The sequence below is a fragment of the Wasmannia auropunctata genome, unplaced genomic scaffold (assembly GCF_000956235.1).
Source record: "Wasmannia auropunctata unplaced genomic scaffold, wasmannia.A_1.0 LD334204.1, whole genome shotgun sequence".
Lineage (NCBI taxonomy): Eukaryota > Metazoa > Arthropoda > Insecta > Hymenoptera > Formicidae > Wasmannia > Wasmannia auropunctata.
The window spans coordinates 1881654-1900767 of record NW_012028686.1 but is presented as its reverse complement, the minus strand read 5'-3'; the positions used below and the strand labels follow the sequence as shown (position 1 = coordinate 1900767).

Genomic DNA, 19114 nt, shown 5'->3' with positions numbered 1-19114 from the left:
ATTCAATATTCGTATATACTATTTGTTCTAATAGTATTTTTCTATAAGGTGATAAACATATTAATTATTACGGTCATAATTAATATTTATCAAGGTAAATTATTGTACAATATCCGTGTACAATTACTGTACACGGATAAAAAAGAGATATGAAATATTATTTATTTTATAACTTATTCGAATCCTTATAAATGTGATATCTGCATAACACATAATTTTATCAACCATTGGTTTTTAAATATTCCCTTCGAACATCAGAAATCAATTATCTAAAAAACAATGTGCTCGCTTTTATTGAGAAAACATCGAAATTCGTAATATTTTTTTTTTTTTTTTTTTGGATTCTGTAAACTTGAGGAATTCTAATTTTCAAGAAAATTCGTAATACTTTTTTCTTTGGATTTAGTAAATCAATAATTTATAGTTCTCAGGAATAAAGTGTTTTACTTGCATAAATCATGTCTATATAATGATACTAACGCGATAATTCTCGAATATTCGTCCTTAGTATATCATGAATCATGATTATAATATAGAGCATTCGTGCCAATTGTAATCAGTTATTTTATACAATCTTATAAATATTTTTTAACGATGTCAAAGTAATAAAAATAAGAATCACTTAAACTAATAATTTTTGTATACATGCGTAAATGATGGAAAAGTTTGCAAAAAAAAGAACTCAAATAATAAAAATTACAAAATCACGAATAGAAAAATTGTAATAGCGTTAATACAGTTTTTATATGTATATAGTAAAACGTTAGTAGCAGCGCACCAATCGCGTGACGCGTAGCAGTCAACGTCACGCCATTGGACGCGTGAAGCTACGCGAAGTGGTATAAATAGCGTGGCGCTGGACTGTCGAAGAGACAGGCTCGATTTTGGCTCTGATGTTGAGGGCGAGGCGGCGGGTGTTCGGATGCTTCGAGGTTGCTTCTGACGAGCGGACGGCTTTCGAGGCTTCCTGCTGTTGAGTGGTTTCGCTTGAAGTGGATTGTGACGACCTATTTGCGTGACTGGTGGTTTTGCGCTTGCCTTGTTAGCGGTCGCCTCTCGCGCTCGTGAAGCGCGGTGGCGACTACGGATGTTTCAGCTCCTGGACATCCCTCCACCTCGGAGGGTACATCTTATGAGACTCCACCCGGACTCGGCCTAAAACGCCATGCTGACGACCGCGATTCTGCGGGACCCTTAAATCCGCCTGACAAGTTTCTCCGTTTGGAGAAACCTCATTTCAAGGACACACAAGGTAGTATCAATTTATCCAACCGTTTCGAATGTCTCATGGACCTCATCGAGCCGGACGATGAGGAGAATGGCGAAATCAGAACCCAGCCGGACCACTCGGAAGACGAGAATGGGTCGCAACCGTCCTATACTGCACGTAATTTAAATAACAACCCAGGTAACGCTCGGATTAACGATAAACAACCGTCGCGTAAAGACAGAAAACCCCCCCCAGTTTACTTAGCTCAACGCCTCCACAATTATACCGAGTTCTCTCGCCTCTTAAGAAAGCACACCGGGGATTTCACTATGAAATTCCTAGGCAACCAAACGCGAATTCAATTCTCAAAAGTAGACGATTTCATAGAATTCAAAAACTTTGCTATAAAGCATAAATTCGCATTCCACACCTTCTCGTTGCCAGAAAACAAATCATTTACCGTCACACTCAAAGGCCTGCCGCAAATCCCAACACAAGAAATAATAGATGAAATGGCAGAACATGGCATTGTAATAAACTCTTGCAGCCAAATTAATAATGACAGCAGTATTTTTGCCATTTATAAAATAAATTTAAGCTCAGAATTCACATTAAATCACCTTCGAAAGATACAATTCTTATTTCATTCTAGAATATATTGGAACAAATTTATCAATAGAAAAACAATTTTACAATGCTACAGATGCCAGGCCTTTGGGCACACTTCGTCTAACTGCTTTAGGAAACCCCGGTGTGTGAAATGCGCCGCGAACCATCTAACTAATGAGTGTGAAAAAAGCCCGGATTTGCCAGCCAAGTGCTGCAATTGCTCTGGTGACCACCCGGCAAGCTTCACAAAATGCCCTGCATATTTAAAATTCTCAGAAAAACGCACTTCTCAGCGCACCTCATTGGGTCCGGCTGTACTAGTAAACGAAAATGCAAATATCGGTTTCAATAACGTGCAAATAAATCCGGCAAGTACCTTCCAGCAAATCTCAAATCGCCAATTAAATGAAAACCCCTCCTTGCCTCACTCTTCCACGAGAGTGCAGCCGTCCCAAGCGAGCCTTCTTCCAAAACAGCTTTATAGCCGCGCAAATAACGATTATTCACTTCCTGTTTCCTATGCTAACATTCTCAAGCATAATACACATCATGATTCCCCGGCAGATCCTTGTTGCTCTCAAGGTGATGATATTTCGGATTTTAATAACTTAATATCTGAAATTCGTAAACTCAATCAATTTATTGACATCAAAAACATGCTTGCAGTAATCCGCGACCTTAATGTCAGGCTCTCCACCTGTAAGGACGGCCTTGAAAAGCTTCAAGCGTTTGCCGAGGCAGCAAATTTTATACATTAACATTCGATAAATTCACCGCATCGGGACTGAAAGTTTGCTTGTGGAACGCTACAAGCTTAAACAATAAAGACATCGAGTTAAATTATTTTTTAAATTCGCACAATGTCGATGTTGCCCTCATTACAGAAACATGGCTACACTCCGGAATTAATACAAATTTCATTGGGTATAATATTATTCGACTTGACTCTCCACGCACTATTGGCGGCGGTCTGGCTATAATCTTGAACAAATCCATCTCGTACACTACCCTCCCACAAGTCACTCTTCCTGAAGGTGAAATCCTGACCATTAAAATTCTCTCTAATATAAATATAATTGTGGGTGCAGCATACATCTCGCCAAACGTCAACTTCTCTCCAGATTCTCTAGATGCAATCTTTGGGGGAAGCCTACCGATTATTATCGGAGGAGATTTCAACGCTAAACATCGCTCCTGGAATAACTTTTCTAATAACCAACGCGGAGTCAGACTGCTACACTATTTAAACAAAACAAACATTTCAATAATACACAGCGACTCTTACTCACATAAACTACCAAGACGAAACCCAACAAATATAGATATTTTCCTTATCGAAAACTTACCTTATACATACAAATGCTACACATTGCATGAACTCCAATCTAACCATTTACCTATTATCCTTGAGCTTGAAAGCACTAACATAATCAAAAAAGAAAAGTTTATCTTCAGAACAGACTGGCAAAAATACTCTAAACTTACTAATAACTGGCCAATTAACAGTAAATTAAACAACTGCGAAGATATAGACAACTGCATCACTGAGCTGCAAAAATTCATCCGGAAATCATACAGCAAGGCCACAAATAAGATAAAATGCAAAAATAAACTATTTCACTTCGCAAGCCCGGATGCTTTGGCGGAACTTGAAAGATCAGTCAAGTTGCGTAACTACTACCGTCGAAAATATCAGAGAACGGGCCTTACTAAATACAAAATTTTCTCCAACACCTTAAATAACCAAATAAAACATGATATCAGTGACATCAAACTAAAAATGTGGGAGGACAAGTTAAAAAATCTCAATACTCAGGATCACTCACTCTGGCATTCTTTAAAGACGAGACAAAAAAGAAACCCCCCCTCCCCACCATTCGTTCTCCCAGACAACACCATAGTTTACGATAATAAAGATAAAGCCATAGCCCTCGCGCAAAATTTTCACAGGACCTTCGAATCCTCGCACAACCGCACTTCCTCGTTTGAAGCTCATGTAAATAGTTATATTCTCTCACTAGACAATAATGAGGTCACCGTAGAAACAAATTTCCTGAGCCCGACTCTAATTCATTCAATCGTTAAAAAATTCCCGAACAACAAGGCTCCCGGCTCTGACCGCATCACCGCCATTCAACTAAAGAAAGCTTCGTTCCGTATAATACTCCAGCTTTATTACATTTACCGAGAATCACTTAAAAGATGCTACTTTCCCTCCGTTTGGAAACAAGCCATAATTTTGGCCTTCCCAAAACCGGGCAAATCTCAATCATCTCCGTCGAATTATCGCCCCATCAGTTTACTTAGTATTATGAGCAAAATATTTGAGAAAATTATATTAAGTCGTATTAACCTTCACATACATGACAATAACATTATAATCAACGAACAATTCGGATTTAAACCTGCGCACTCTACAGTCCAGCAACTATTGCGGGTTACAGAATACCTCGCATTAGAAATTAATAAAAATCGCAACTCAGGTATGATTCTGCTAGACTTAAGCAAGGCATTCGACTCCGTATGGCATCTGGGATTGCTTTACAAACTTGGCCAAATGAACTTTCCCATCTATCTAATAAAACTCATACGTGGCTTTCTCAATGATCGAACCTTCTCTGTTAATTTCCAAGGGGAGCGTTCCCCCCCTCTCCCGGCATCGGCGGGCGTCCCCCAAGGCTCCAATGCAGGCCCCACGCTATTCAACCTGTTTATAAACGACATACCAAGGCTCGAAAGCACCCAGTTGGCTGTCTATGCTGACGACACGGCGATATATACCTCCTCATGGAGTCCCGCGCTAATCACGTCCAGACTACAGCAGCACGTTGATCTCATTTTGCGGTTTTTTCAAGACTGGAAAATGTCTATCAACCCTGATAAAACGGAGGCGATAATTTTTACCCGCAGGAAATTACCGCCTCCCCCTTCTGTACGTGTATTGGATTACAATGTCCCGTGGGTGTCGCAAGTCAAATATCTGGGTGTCGTGCTCGACTCGAGGCTTGGCTGGGGCCCTGCAATCTCTGACAGAATTCGTAAAACGAACAATATTCTCAGAATTTTATACCCTTACATAAATTCAAAAAGCACTCTGCATACTAAGTACAAATTACTCCTCTATAAAGCATGCGCGCGCACCGCTCTGACATATGCGGCCCCGGTTTGGGCCGCCGCGGCAAACACACACCTAAAACAAATTCAAACAACTCAAAACAAATTCTTAAGAGTGATCCTAAACAAACCCCCTGACACCCGAATCGCAGATCTACATAGTGAATCCAGCATAGAATACACAAACGAATTTATTTTCCGCCTATTAAGCAACATTTACTGCCATGAACATAAAAACCCACTAATAAGTGACACGGGCAACTACGACATACGCGAACTTCCTTTTCGAATCAGATGCAGGCTCCCCAAACATTTCCAATCAGATATTGCTACCAGTACATGAACAAATATTACTTATATCTTTACCCATATTACCCCACCTATATATTCAAGCCACTTTATAAAGTATTACTTCATCTGACTGGGCTCTTCCCTATACCATCTTCTTGACTTATTCTTTTGTTTTTTAAAATTATATGTTATCTATTTAATTATAATATATTTATATCTTATTATTGATCCAATTTTAATATACTTAAGTCTGTATTATTTATTTAAATTACTTATCTAATTTATATATTTAATTTAGTTATTAATAAATCAACACATACATATTTGCCCACTCTCGCACTTCCTTTCATATCTCCACCAATCCGGTGTGTACTTGCTCGGGTTTTTTGCAAGTTTTCCCGACTCATTAACCATTTCGGAACAAAGCTTTATCCTAGACTTAACTCTCATGCACTATACTTAAATACACTCATGTAATATGCAGGTTGTAGGCTTGTCCCTGGTACTGCACTTTTCAACCACTGGAAATTAAATAAAAAAAAGTCGAAGAGACAGACCCATTTGGGACACCGTGCGTTTGACGTCGCTTTGTAAAACTTCAATTGTTCGTTAGTCGCAAACATGTCTGGCCGTGGCAAAGGTGGTAAGGCTAAGGGAAAGGCGAAGTCGCGCTCGAATCGTGCCGGGCTGCAGTTCCCCGTCGGACGTATCCACAGGCTTCTGCGAAAGGGAAATTACGCCGAGCGCGTCGGTGCCGGTGCCCCGGTCTACCTGGCCGCGGTGATGGAGTACCTCGCTGCGGAAGTGTTGGAATTGGCGGGAAACGCCGCGCGTGACAACAAGAAGACCAGGATCATTCCCAGGCACTTGCAGCTGGCCATCCGCAATGACGAGGAACTGAACAAACTGCTCTCTGGCGTCACCATCGCTCAGGGTGGCGTACTGCCAAATATCCAGGCAGTCCTGCTGCCGAAGAAGACCGAGAAGAAGGCTTAAATGCAGAACTGCAGAGCAGAACAAATGAAACGGCCCTTTTTAGGGCCACCATATTCTTCATGTACGAAGAGCACCTCGTTTGCAATACTATGTATAATTTTTACACGCTTAACACAAGTCATATCAGCATAAAAAAATTCTTTAAAATTGCATTTAATTTTTTTAAACATGTTTTTATGTAATATTCGAGACGTATGTTTTCTGCAATTATTGTGTTCATAAAGTTTTCGAGATATAAAGGTATATTAATTTAACTTATTTAATCATATGTAAATACATTATATATTTCAGCTGAATCGTATTTAAATTGATTGATTAATTTTATATTTAGAATAAAACCATTTGATTGCTGCTGAATTATTTTTGCTCGTTGGCATATTGTACTTATATAATCGTACGAGAAACAGACCTAATTTAATTATATATGTATATATGTCATCATGTATATAAAGTACATGTGAGGATAATAACTGGACAATACAAAAGAACAATAATTATGCTATAAATTTGATGATATTTTGGATATCATGGAGTATATTTTTCTACAAATTATTTTCTTTTAATTTTAAATATTCAAAATAATTTTAGATTAGAATGAAATAAGTATATATCTTTTTGTATAGTAACCACTCTGTGGCAACTGCGGCTACGCCGGCTATGCGTGGTTCTCCGGGTCCTCCCCACCATCGTTCTAAAGGCCAATCAGACAACGTTGGACGTTCGCTGAAGTTATAAAAGACCGTACAACGGGAATACTTACAATTAGTCATTTCTTGACTTCTTGTACGCTGGCTGTAGTGGTCGCTGGCCACGCTGTGATCGTTTACAATTGAGGAAATTTAAAGAATTACAGAATGAATGTACGGTTTCTAAAAGAAAACTGCTTTTAGATTAACTAAAGACAAAGCTCTTCCACATGATATTCGACTAGATTCGCCTCCTCGTAGGACATTCTCAGGTACCGAGAATAGACTAACGTACTATGTTACGCCAGACGATAATGTGAATTTTGTAGAATTACCAAAAATGCAAAATTTTTAATTGCTTCTGTAATCCGTAAATTACTCATTGTTTATGAAATTACTCGAAACTTTGAAATAAAAGTTTCGAGTTATGGCGTTTCAAAAGACGCAAAATTTACTTGGATTGTTTGAAAACTTTATTTATGCCAAATGAGTTATGTCAGTAGATATCCAATTGTACCGATTATTAGAGTAAATTAACATAAATGCTGAAAAAAATAGAAACAATCCATTTCAGGACTTATTTACTTATGCGAAGAACACCTTGAATTTGCCACACATATATAAACAATCTATTCCAAATATAAAAAATGTATTTTGCATTTAAATACGTATAAAACTATGTCTTTTTTCTTGTTAAATTTATTATAAATATTGAAACGACTGGATATTTACGTCAGTGTGCGAAATCGAGCTACCTATCTTTGTTGATTTAATTTATAATTGCATGCGATACGTTATTTTTCGGACAGTGCACTAGGCCATAAGAAACATCGCGGAAATTCTATACCGTGACAGGAAGTAGCGACGATTCTAAATGCGATACTCGAAAATTGGAGGCTATCGCGTGACTTTTATTCGGAAGATTTTCTTCTCATGCAACATTATTCCGTAAAAATCGGGATAATATGCCAAGCGGGGTAATCTTTGAAGCATCATATTCCATCTTACCGCAATCATTTCTGCATGAAGATATATTGCATATATGTAGAACGTATAAGGAATGAATATTGTTCAACGATATTTCCTAATTACAAATCGTAAACACGCGATAAAAGCTACATTTGAGCCGGGGCATTGTAGTTGGGCGGGAATTTATTTGAAATTATAATTTGTTTTGCAGAAATGTATGGTAGAAATATAAGAGATAAAATTGTACTTCGTTCATTACTTATATACACCTGGGGTCTACTTTTCATGTACAATGTTTGCGTTAAGAATCAACCAAGATAAAACTGTTGAAGTTCTACCGACGGAGCGAATATAAAATTATATTTTCCTCATCGCTCTCTCGTGTACATTCGTTCTTATAATAAAGCTATATACATATGTCGCGTTGACTTTTCACAAAATGATCCAGGCAACTTCCTGTTGTACGGTGTTGTATCTATACTCGTGTCTAAAGGAATATCGTTAAAAAAACGAGAAGAAAGACGTCGTTCGGTCGTAAAATTAAGTATTTCTCCGGTTGAGAAAACAGAGCGTCGGGAAGTGCTGCTATAGGTTTTCGTTCGGTATTTTTCGTGTGCCGCGCGCTCGGGACACGTGAAGCAGGGTAGAACCCGGTGGAACCTTAACGATCATGAAACTCTGTTACAGGCACGAACGCACGCAAGCATGCATGCACGCGAGCGGGCACGCACGCACGGCACGCATGCACGCACGCACGGCACGCACGCGGCCACCACCGCCACGCACGCGGGAATTGTCGGCCGTGCATACAATAGGCGAATATGTACATATATACATACATACATACGCACGCGAGCACGCACGGTAAGCACATGCACGCATGCACACTCAGCTTCGCCTTGGCTTAATGCGGGCCTACCGTGCCGCGGAACGACTTCGTTCGCCTTTCGATCCAACGCTATACCCGCGCTAGCTTTCTTACGAGAAATAATATAATGCTTCGTAGACGTTACGAAATAAACGTTATAACGACGGAGCCGTCTATATTTACAAATTTCGAGTATGTATTTAGAACTTTCCAAATTTTGCTCTTTCTAAGAAAATCCGTGCGATCATTTTCAATTTACAGAGCGAGAAGGATTTATTAATAATCTTAAGCGTAAATCAAAATCTGAAAATATTATTTGTTTAGTTATACCGCGCTGCTTTGCTCCTTTTTTTTTCGCGAGCTTTAAAGCTGAATGTATTGCTGTATGCTGTATAAATTGGAAGTAATAATAGCAATAGTTTTATTAAAGAGTTAATATAATATTTTTGTGTTGATGAGATAAAACATATCGGTTCGTTAAACATATTGATAATTATTACAAATTTTCATTTATATGGAAATAAAATAGAAATATTAAAGCATTTAATTCTGTTCAAACTATTTAATTTCAATGCAGAATAATGCAGGAGATTGCAGCAATTTATAACTCGTGTGTCAGAACAGAAAATTTTATTTATATCTTCGTGTAATATACGTGTCAAGTAACGCGGAAAAAACATTTGAGAAATCAGAATAACATACAAAAAAAAATATATATATACATTAATATAATATACAATGAAATAAATCATAAAAATATTTATGATGCGAATACAGGTCGTTTAAGGCACGTTCGGGGAGCACGCTGTTAGCGCTATCGCGTCATTTCTATCTTTGTTTTACATTTAATGAATGATAAAGATAGATTGACGCGATAGAGCGCTGATAGCGTGTGTTCCCCGAACGCGTCTTAAGCGCGTTTAAATTCTGCGACTCCATCGAGTCCGATATCAGTGAGATATATACATGTGCAGTATGCATACATCTCATTGAGTCCGATGTATTGTATATCGATGGTCATATATTCAAGGTTACAAAGATTTATATCTAATAAGACATTCCACCGCGATCAAGATGCATATAATTGTTCCGTTCGGCAAGACGTATATACGTGCTGGAATACACGAATTTTTAACGCTCAAGCGTTCCGGGGGGGCGTTTGAACTTGGCGCGCGAACGCGAGCCAATACTCGGCGCGGGACGGCCATGCCGCTCGACCGTGGTGCTCTGAGCTCTCCCGACTCCGGCGATGTTTGTGCGTGCCTGGCACGACTGCGGTCCCACTGTCGCGCTCGCCGTCAACGTCGTCGCGTGAGTGAGAAGGCTCGCGGACACCCACCGCACGGTGCGACAGCGTCCCGACAATACCAAGCGTCCCCGTCCGATCCCCGCGCGACATGTCAAGTCAAATATGTCTAAAGTGGAACAGTTTTCTCAGCAATATCGCGACCAGCTTCGAGAGCCTGTGGGAGGAAGAGGGCCTGGTGGACGTGACTCTCGCGAGTGACGGACAGTGCCTCACGGCGCACAAGGTGATACTCTCGGCCAGCAGTCCCTTCTTCAAGAAGGTCTTCCAGGTAAGCCTGTCAAGGTCGCCCTCGTGGCCGTCCCCGTGCATACGACGCGTTACGACGATGACCAGTCATCCTTGAACGCCTACTTCTCGCTGCTCGTTCGGAACCTGTCCTCGCGTCGCACGCGTGTTGTCGTGCCCGTGACGACGATGACGACGACGACGACGACCAGGCGGGTAAAACGACGCGTTTGACAGCTGTCGCGTAGCCTTCGGATGCATTCTCGCATCGAGGTTAGAGGACTACTGCCGCGACTGTTATCGAGATAAATCCGACGATTATTGACTACACGCGACTGTTAGCTATCTGGCTCTAATTGAGACAATTTTCTTGCTTATTGTCGATTTTTGTCGGCGAATGATAATTTATCTCTCCCTTTCCTATTCCTGAGACGATAGATCGTTCTACAAGTTGTCAATAGTCGATTTAAATTTGCTGTAACGCAAAATGTTAATTTTAGCATTTAAAAGTACAAGTTTTATTTATATTTTGATTTTTTCTTTGTGGAAACGATGATAAAAGTAACCCTGATCAAAGAAGAACCAATGATTACTATGATATAGTGAAATAACTGGAATATTTATTAACTGTAATTCAATATAAAATTATGCATTTTTACATGTCTACATATATTTTACATGTTACAAATTTTACGAGTATTTCTTCTTGTACATATTTGTAATTTTTCTTGTATACATTATATGTTATTAATTTGCTGTTACTATGAACACTACATGTTTCTAAAACAATACATTTTTTAAAATTGCTTACGATGAATTTAAATTATGGTGAATTTTAAAATAGACAAGCAGATTGGTTTATTAATTTAAAAATTTGAAGGAATGACAAATCTGATGAGCACAAATTCGATTAATTAATTAATGATATAGATTAATAATTTTTTTTAATAATATAGTCTGACAATTTTATTCTTTTATTTTCTAGACAAACCCGTGTCAGCATCCGGTTATAATACTTCAGGATGTACACTTTAGTGAATTGGAAGCACTGTTAATATTTATATACAAAGGCGAGGTAAATATTGAGCAAAAAAATTTGCCAGCGCTCTTAAAAGCAGCAGAGACATTACAAATTCGGGGTTTGTCTGGTGGGGACATCTTCGCAAAGGAGTCCTACAAACGACTGGCTGAGCTAGAACAGGCTGTGGCTGAGGATGCGCCGCTGAGTAAGGAGGAGACACCTAAAAAGAAACAGAAAGTTAGCAAACAACAGAACAATTCTATCTTGGAGAAAGCACTAACACCTAGAATATCGCAATCGGAAAATACAAATGAATCCGCTGCCAGCGATCAAAGCGGGAAAGATGGGGAGTACATGTTGCCAGAGACATTACCTAATCCAGTGTATCATCGTTTGGAGATGAAAGTTAGTTTAAAAAGTAGAAAATTGTTGATAACGATAATAAAACATTTGTGCGTCACGTACAATGGCGTGTATGAAATATAGTATTTAATCCAAACGCATTTCAGATAGAACCATTGGAAATGGCGGTAGACGATCTCCAGAAACGATCTCCAATAGATAAGGATCCAGCGGAAAGGCTAGACACAGGACAGGCAGATGGAAATCAAGGTTAGTGTCACGTATAAACCAATCGGATTTTTACTTTATAGTTTAGTATGCATTACATAGATGTTTTAAGTAGCGGCTCTTATATATTACATTTTATGTTTTTCTGTGTTAGAAAATTACTGTTCACTAAGTGAAACACTGAGTCTCCTTTCTTTGCATTTTCACTGCTATATTGTTGCTAATGTCTTCGTTTTATTAAATATAAATCTTTTAAATTAGTTACATTTAGAAATATAATTTGCATATATAAACATATGTTTTGAAGATACGTACCTTGAATTTTTTTAGTTAGAATTTCTTAAAGATATGTGTTACGATGAGTTTTTTACTTAAAATTTAATTGTGGATTATTATTTATTTTTCATTTTTCAATTAAATGTTTTATATAAATTGCACTTCAATATTTTTTTAGTATTAGCATAAAAATTTTGTTATTAAATATATTGAATATCTTATAATTACAAGAAAGAAATATTTCTTTTTAATAATTTATTTACTTTATAAATTAGCACATTTATTGTGTAGGTTATCATTTTCATTAATTGAATACGTTAAGTTTGATAAATATATTATTATTATTATTAATCTAGATGCAAAAAAAGCGTTTTGTGAAAATAAGAAGTTTTAATCTAATGCGGATATAATCACATTTTGCTTTTTCGGGAACCGAATATCAGCTATATATCATATTTAGCATATATTGCTCCTAAAAAAAATCTATTGTTTTCATTATCGCATATATAATTAATATTATCACATGCACAAATGCTGTATACAATTGTATACACAAATTCACTGTCTTTGCGTATGCCGGCAGCTACTGTAGTATCAAAGCTTTTTCTTTGGTACCGCAGATCGTTAGCTTTTTCGAATATTCTGTTCGCTTTCACCGCATATTCTGTTTTGCTCGTTTTTGGCGCGCCACCGTTTTTTCTTCATTTGCTGTGCTACAAGGGCTCCGTGTTATATGAGATAGAGACAAAGATTGCGTGCACGAGTAAAGAAAACTTACTCTATCGAAAAGACAATGAGAGCGACGTAAATTGGTGCAAATGACACATGTCCCCGTGTGGCTCATTGCGTTCACGGCAAAAAGTATTTCGCGGAATATTTGATATGGAAGTATAACGTTTATCCCGAAGCACGATTGATTTGTAATAACTGTAATTCGCGGAAAAACTGACGCGGCTAATCATTGCGACTTTAATTTCTGCAATTCGGAGAGTTTCATAAGAATGACGGAGCCGGTTTCGGCGTCACGCTTCGATCGGCGGTGCATAAGCGTATGTGCGTGCATGCGTGAGCAGTGCATACGTGAGATGGAAGATGCGTGATCGGTCCTTCATTATAGCCTTTAATGTACACTCGCTCGCATTTTCTTTATTGTGCGCGTAATTCACGTGTGTGGGGCAGCCCGTGTCTAAAGCGCGCTGTGCTGATATGTGTGGCAGGGTCTGGGAACAGCCCTGCTGAAGACATTTCCGGTTTATCTGGCTTGTCCGGGCTAAGTGGATTCTCGGATGTCAAACCGCTGCTTTACTCGTATCAGCATCTACCTTACGCCGATCTCCTGCCAAGCCCGGACATAATCTCGACCTGGGCGTCGTCCCGGCCGATGGACCATTTGGCCTGCGACCTCATGAAGATTCTCTTTACGCCGGAAGAGAGGATCCTCTGCAATGTCAATGGCAAGATGGGCAAGCAGCAGTTCGATAGCAACAAAATACATTTAATTCGGGAGGTCCTGTTGCACTTTAGCGGCATAGCGCCTAACAGCATCGAGTGGGAGGAGGCTTGGAAGAATTGCGTAACCAAAATCGACACTAGTAATAGGGGCTTGAAAAGGTATCTGTTTCAGAGACGCTCGGTCTACACCCAATGACTAGGGCGTTTTAGGTCAGGGGTCAAACGGAAACGTTTCCACTGGCTGGAATAGGATCGTTCTTGTAAACCCGTCACCCTGTTCGTTCCCACACAAGCGTCGCAGAACGACTCGTTCCTCTCTTGTTCCTCTTTGGTATGATGGCTTTCGCGCTTTACATTTAGGACACTGTAAAAAAAAAAAAAAACAATTGATGTAAGTAGAGAGTAAGATGATTCACGCGCGTGTAGCATGTAGCCAGGGGAAGAAGAGACGGATAGTCAGCTACGACGTGGCTTACGAGTCGCGGAGTTAACGGTGCAATAGGATTGAAACGTGCGCTTTTCGATCCGCGGTGACGTTTCTGGGCTGTAGATTTCGGGGTGACAGGGTGAACTAGGAAGAGCATTGTAGACGCGATCGAATTATTTATACGCTTCAGGTTCGCCGCTCGGCGTGATGGGTGGCGAACAATCGAATAACTCTAAGCCTTCCTCATAGTTTCCTTCTAATTTTCATCTTATCACGGGAAATCTCGAGATAATTTGTTTGATCTCTCCTCCCAACCCCCACTCTTCACATTCGTACGCCGCGCGTGCTTAAAAAGAATCTCCTCCGCTACTCTCTCACGATGCGTTCACGCAGCAAGATTTTCGATCATTCTCATCTGCTTGTGTACATTTGTTTCACATATAGCACCTCGAATAACATTCCTTATTACTCTTTTAGTTATGGTTCATGCGAGAATTTGCTCTTACAGTAAAAACGCGATACGATATTATTAAAAAGTTGGCGTATATCCCAAGAGACACGCGAGTCTCTCTTTCTCTCTCTCTCGCACTCGAATATACACATCACGTACTCGCTCACACGCATTACCAATACACACGGACAGGACGCGCGTGTATGTATGCATTCGTTATTGCGGAAATGTGTCCGTGTATATACACGAGCGTGCGTACGCGGTACGCGTATCCAGTTAGAGGTATACGTATGGTATATGTATGTACATATATGTACAAGGATACGTTTCGGTCGTGTCGATCACGTACGTGCGTGAACGTGCTGCACGGCCACGGCAGCTCTATGTACACTTAAAGAAAGAAAGAAAAAAAAAAAGAAAAACCGTAGCTCTTACGACAGGAATAGTGATTTAAGATACATGCTTGTAGAGTATTTAAATCGCAGCAGGAGGTGCACTCAGCATGCTCCACGAACTATTAGGGTATACGTTGCGAATCAACGTGCGATTTCTATCGCGCGTCCCTTTCTCGAGACTCGCGCGAAAGTGTTCTTTGATCTCCGTTTATTTGTAAAGTCGTGTCGATTTTTTGTTTGTTTCGGTTTGCGCGGTACGAGCGTTGATCATTGGAGCACATCGACAGCTTCGAAGCGATATTATTTAAATCATTATTATTGTAGACAAGACAAACGACTGGTCGCAAATAAACATATTTTACATTTTTAATTGTCTCCTTATTTTTGTGATTTCTGTTACTTGTCATATTCCTTCGCTCATCGCGTATCTATATGCTTACGGAATTCTACGAAAAAATAAGCGTAGCGTTTCATAGTGTTTGTAAGAGGGAAAATTTTTTTGACTCTTTCTGTAAATAAACTTAAATATTTTCCATGTATTTTACATTATAAATATCATTTCAAGTTAGAGTAAAATTGAGAATAAGTTAATAGTTAACGAAATAAATATGCGATATTATTTAAAGTGAAAAAATAGAACGTCTACATACTTATAAATACTATCTCTCTATTTTTATACGCAAATAAATACGCGGTATTATTTAAAGCGAAAAAATAGAGCCTCTATATACATACTTAAAAATGCTATCTCTCTATTTTTGTATTTGTAAGTAGAAAACCATGAAAGTCAAGGAATTATTATCGACTATATATATTTATACTATTACTGATTACCGTATGCAACATTTAATTTACGCATTAAATTCCGCTTATGGAGAAACAATTCAAATGGTAGACTGAAATTCTTTACAGGATCGTCGAAGCCGATTGTGACAGTAATAGCCGAAGCTCGCCACACTTCACCAGATCCGCAAACGCACAGGAGAGATTTCCTTGCAGTTGAATGCAGCTCGTTCAGTCGCTTTTCGGGTCTCTCGAAATATATGGCGGATCCATCATCTGACTTACCGAATTATTCTCGTGCCGAACAAACTTCGCCAGATCCGCAAACGCACAGGACAGATTCCGCAGTTGAACGTTTTTGGAATCTCTCGAAATATGTGAAGGACTCATCATCTGACTTACCGAATTATTCTCGTGCCGAACAAACGTTAGATCAACCGGAATCCTCGAATTTCCTGGGACACAATCCTGGAGTTTCACAACCCAGTTTCCCCGCGTTCGTCGAGTCCTACAGTACAGATTTATCAGAAGAGGCTGTAAAAGGTGGACCAGTGTATCCACCGTTTCCCTGCCCTTTTTGCGACAGGGCATATACGAGTTGGGGCTTCCGCAGAAGGCATATAAAAGCTGTCCATACTATTTCTCCATCTCTTAATTGCAAATGGTGTTTACAAGTGAGTTCGTGGAGTTCTTTGATTATTTAAAAAAATAAAAAGCAAGCGAATTGAATTATATGCCGTATTTGTATTTATATGACGGAGAATATTTATTTTATTTTTGTCTATACGTAGGTTCTTCCCACGCACGCAGCTTGGAGACGGCATGTGATATCAGCGCATAATTTATCAGCCAGTGACGCACATAATGGTCTTTTAATTTTGGAAGAAGCACATATGGTTCTGCAAATAGCGCGTCCTACTAGATTGGATACATTGGTTAACATTATTAAGCAAAGTTCGCAACAAAACTGTGGTCACGATAGCACTCAACCAGATAAAGATTAGGTAATGATCATTTAAATTTTACATATCAAGGAGTTATCTGCATTCAAAATTTTTCAATAAAATTCATATTGTTGGTAATGTCCTTGATGACACCGTTGTGTTCGAAGCAAATGCAAATTTTTTTTTTATATTAACAAATTTTAATGTATTTTTAATATATATACATAATGTATATATAATATACATATATGTTATTTGTCGAGATATTGATATATTTTATCTGTGGTCGTGAATAAGATGTAAATTATATTTCTACGTTTTATATCAGATCAGCAACTTGTTTTGTAAAAAAAAAATAATCTGAATATTGTTTATGAGGCTGGATATATAAAATTACGATGAAATAACATATATTTCCACATATGAACTACTGTGATGAATAAACATGTTACCAAACATTTTTAGAGATTGTTTAAAAATGTTTAGTAACACAATGTGTGACTTTTTTTGCATTTGTAGACGTTATATATTTAAGAAAAGTTGTTATACGTATGGCCAGTATGTATACATATTATATTCTAAATTCAAATTTTACAATATAATGAATCGTGAAAAAAAGATGAGATTTTATATATCGTCTATACATTATTTATTGAAAATTATGATAATATAATTATAGTAATTTTAGTGTTTTTACAAAGAAGAATATCTATGTTATTATTTATATTAATTGAAGCAAATTTATACATTCTACTCTTATTACTATTATTTTTTATCAACCATTTCATAATTAACCATATTGGATTTTTACTTGTACTATATTTAATAATAATGGACAAACTAGAATATTATTAGAATATTTGTCTTTCTTTGTCTTAATAGAAGAATGATGTTATTATATCTTTATATAAATTGTTAAGTACTTATATATATTTTTTCATGAACACATAATGCGCGTAATCAGTACTATTAATGCATAATACACTATGTATAATTTAAATTATTTATTCTGAGTTACTGATACTGATGTGGTTATTGTTTGTATCAATAGAGAAATAATATTTAATTTTCTGCAATAAGTAAATTGCAAATAAAATTATTTAATCAATAAGTTGTTACAAACAATTACGCTATTCGTTATAGATTTATGTTTTTCTCTATATCTAGCAATTAAAATTCAAAATATATATTGATTATTAACAATCTAAAATGAGAGAAATTGATTGCATTGATTTTTAATCTCTATTGAACTTTAATTAACAAGTTTTTTCTCCTTTCCAGATTATAGCCTTAGATATGACAGATACAGAGAGAGATGACTAAACATTAATGCAACTGATCCCTGCTTGTGATTCTTTATAGGTCAGCAACATAGCCCTTGACAATAATGCCTGGAGCTATCTCCGTAGTAACACTAGCCTTGGCGCCTTCCTCATTCCATGCGTTCTCTCTCGCGTACTTCTCTGACATGAGGATCATTTCGTTCGGACTCCATTCTGGCGAATCTTTGCGACTATCGCCACCTTTGTATGCAGTATTCGATTCGTCTAAGTCATTATTGCGGTGATAAGATTTTGACGTTGATTCTGACGATGTGACACTCTCATATACGGGATTACGTTTCATCGAAGCACGCTGGTGAGGCGTTTTTCGCAGCATCGCCTAGAATGAAATTTCTTTTGAAGACTATATACAACATGTAGTTTTCTCTAAAATTTAAAATATAATTACTTCATTTTTGAAACATTTTTATAAAAATAGAAAAATTTATATACATGTTTATAAAAATATATGACTGTGATTGAAAGAATAACATAAGTAAACTGATATATATCTTACTTGAAAGTTGAATGGAGGTGTATCATCGTTCTCATCATTGTTGTTCCTGCGTCCAATCATCTCCAATTCTTTAATAGGATTTACTCTATAATTAAAAATTATAGTTTATGTTACAAAGAAAAAATGTATTAATATTTATTGCCAAAAATTTATCTCAATTGAATTAATGATTACCGAATATCACTGTTAACATTGCGATTAAATCTATTCTCAAATTCCCATTCTGTACTATTTTTGTTTTGAATTTGTTTTGTATTTGACTCATAACTATTGAAATTGCGCTTTGCCGAGGGTTGCGTTTGATTGAGTGATATCGGTGGCAATGGTGCTTTCTTCCTGGAGTGTGCTGATTCAACATTGTCGATGTTGTTCTATACATATAAAATTTAAATTTTTATATATACATTTTATTTATATTTATGTATGTATTATGTATACGTTATTACATATGTCGTATTATATATAAGACATATGTAATAACGTATACATATATATTGGATTACTACTAATTAGGGAATAGAATTTTAAACTGTAAACTTTAATTTATAAACGAGTTATAATTGCAAATTGAAATATTTTATCAAATTAAGTATTATATACGTATGTAAATAAACTTTTCATTTTTCAATTAATATTATGTAGAATTTAATGGAAAACATTTCGTTTAACATTGAAAATT

General features: G+C 37.4%; 3 protein-coding genes across 10 annotated transcripts in view; 2 read left to right on the top strand and 1 right to left on the bottom strand.

Moving 5' to 3' along the window:
- Nucleotides 1-5741: 5741 nt before the first annotated feature.
- LOC105459223 (histone H2A-like) lies at nucleotides 5742-6263 on the top strand. Its single transcript, XM_011705080.1, has one exon. It carries the CDS (start codon nucleotides 5846-5848, stop codon nucleotides 6218-6220), a length of 375 nt encoding a protein of 124 aa, XP_011703382.1. The 5' UTR covers nucleotides 5742-5845; the 3' UTR covers nucleotides 6221-6263.
- Nucleotides 6264-9994: 3731 nt separating this feature from the next.
- LOC105459219 (GDNF-inducible zinc finger protein 1-like) overlaps nucleotides 9995-19114 on the top strand; it is a 27052-nt gene continuing 17932 nt past the window's right edge. The window contains exons 1-6 of one of the 3 annotated variants that reach the window (XM_011705068.1): nucleotides 9995-10320; nucleotides 11263-11703; nucleotides 11808-11910; nucleotides 15782-16326; nucleotides 16444-16656; nucleotides 17959-18041. In XM_011705068.1, the coding sequence (XP_011703370.1) occupies nucleotides 10141-10320; nucleotides 11263-11703; nucleotides 11808-11910; nucleotides 15782-16326; nucleotides 16444-16656 (1482 nt within the window). In that variant the 5' untranslated portion in view covers nucleotides 9995-10140 and the 3' untranslated portion in view covers nucleotides 17959-18041. Of the gene's footprint in view, nucleotides 10321-11262; nucleotides 11704-11807; nucleotides 11911-15781; nucleotides 16327-16443; nucleotides 16657-17877; nucleotides 18042-19114 lie in introns of those variants that run through there. The other 2 variants (XM_011705070.1, XM_011705067.1) reach the window with 2 other exon arrangements.
- LOC105459220 (neither inactivation nor afterpotential protein C) overlaps nucleotides 17229-19114 on the bottom strand; it is a 24422-nt gene continuing 22536 nt past the window's right edge. For 5 of the 6 annotated variants that reach the window (XM_011705073.1, XM_011705071.1, XM_011705076.1 and 2 more), the window contains 3 exons: nucleotides 18610-18806; nucleotides 18436-18520; nucleotides 17229-18258 (listed from right to left, as the gene is read on the bottom strand). In XM_011705073.1, the coding sequence (XP_011703375.1) occupies nucleotides 17953-18258; nucleotides 18436-18520; nucleotides 18610-18806 (588 nt within the window). In that variant the 3' untranslated portion in view covers nucleotides 17229-17952. Of the gene's footprint in view, nucleotides 18259-18434; nucleotides 18521-18609; nucleotides 18807-19114 lie in introns of those variants that run through there. The other variant, XM_011705077.1, reaches the window with a different exon arrangement.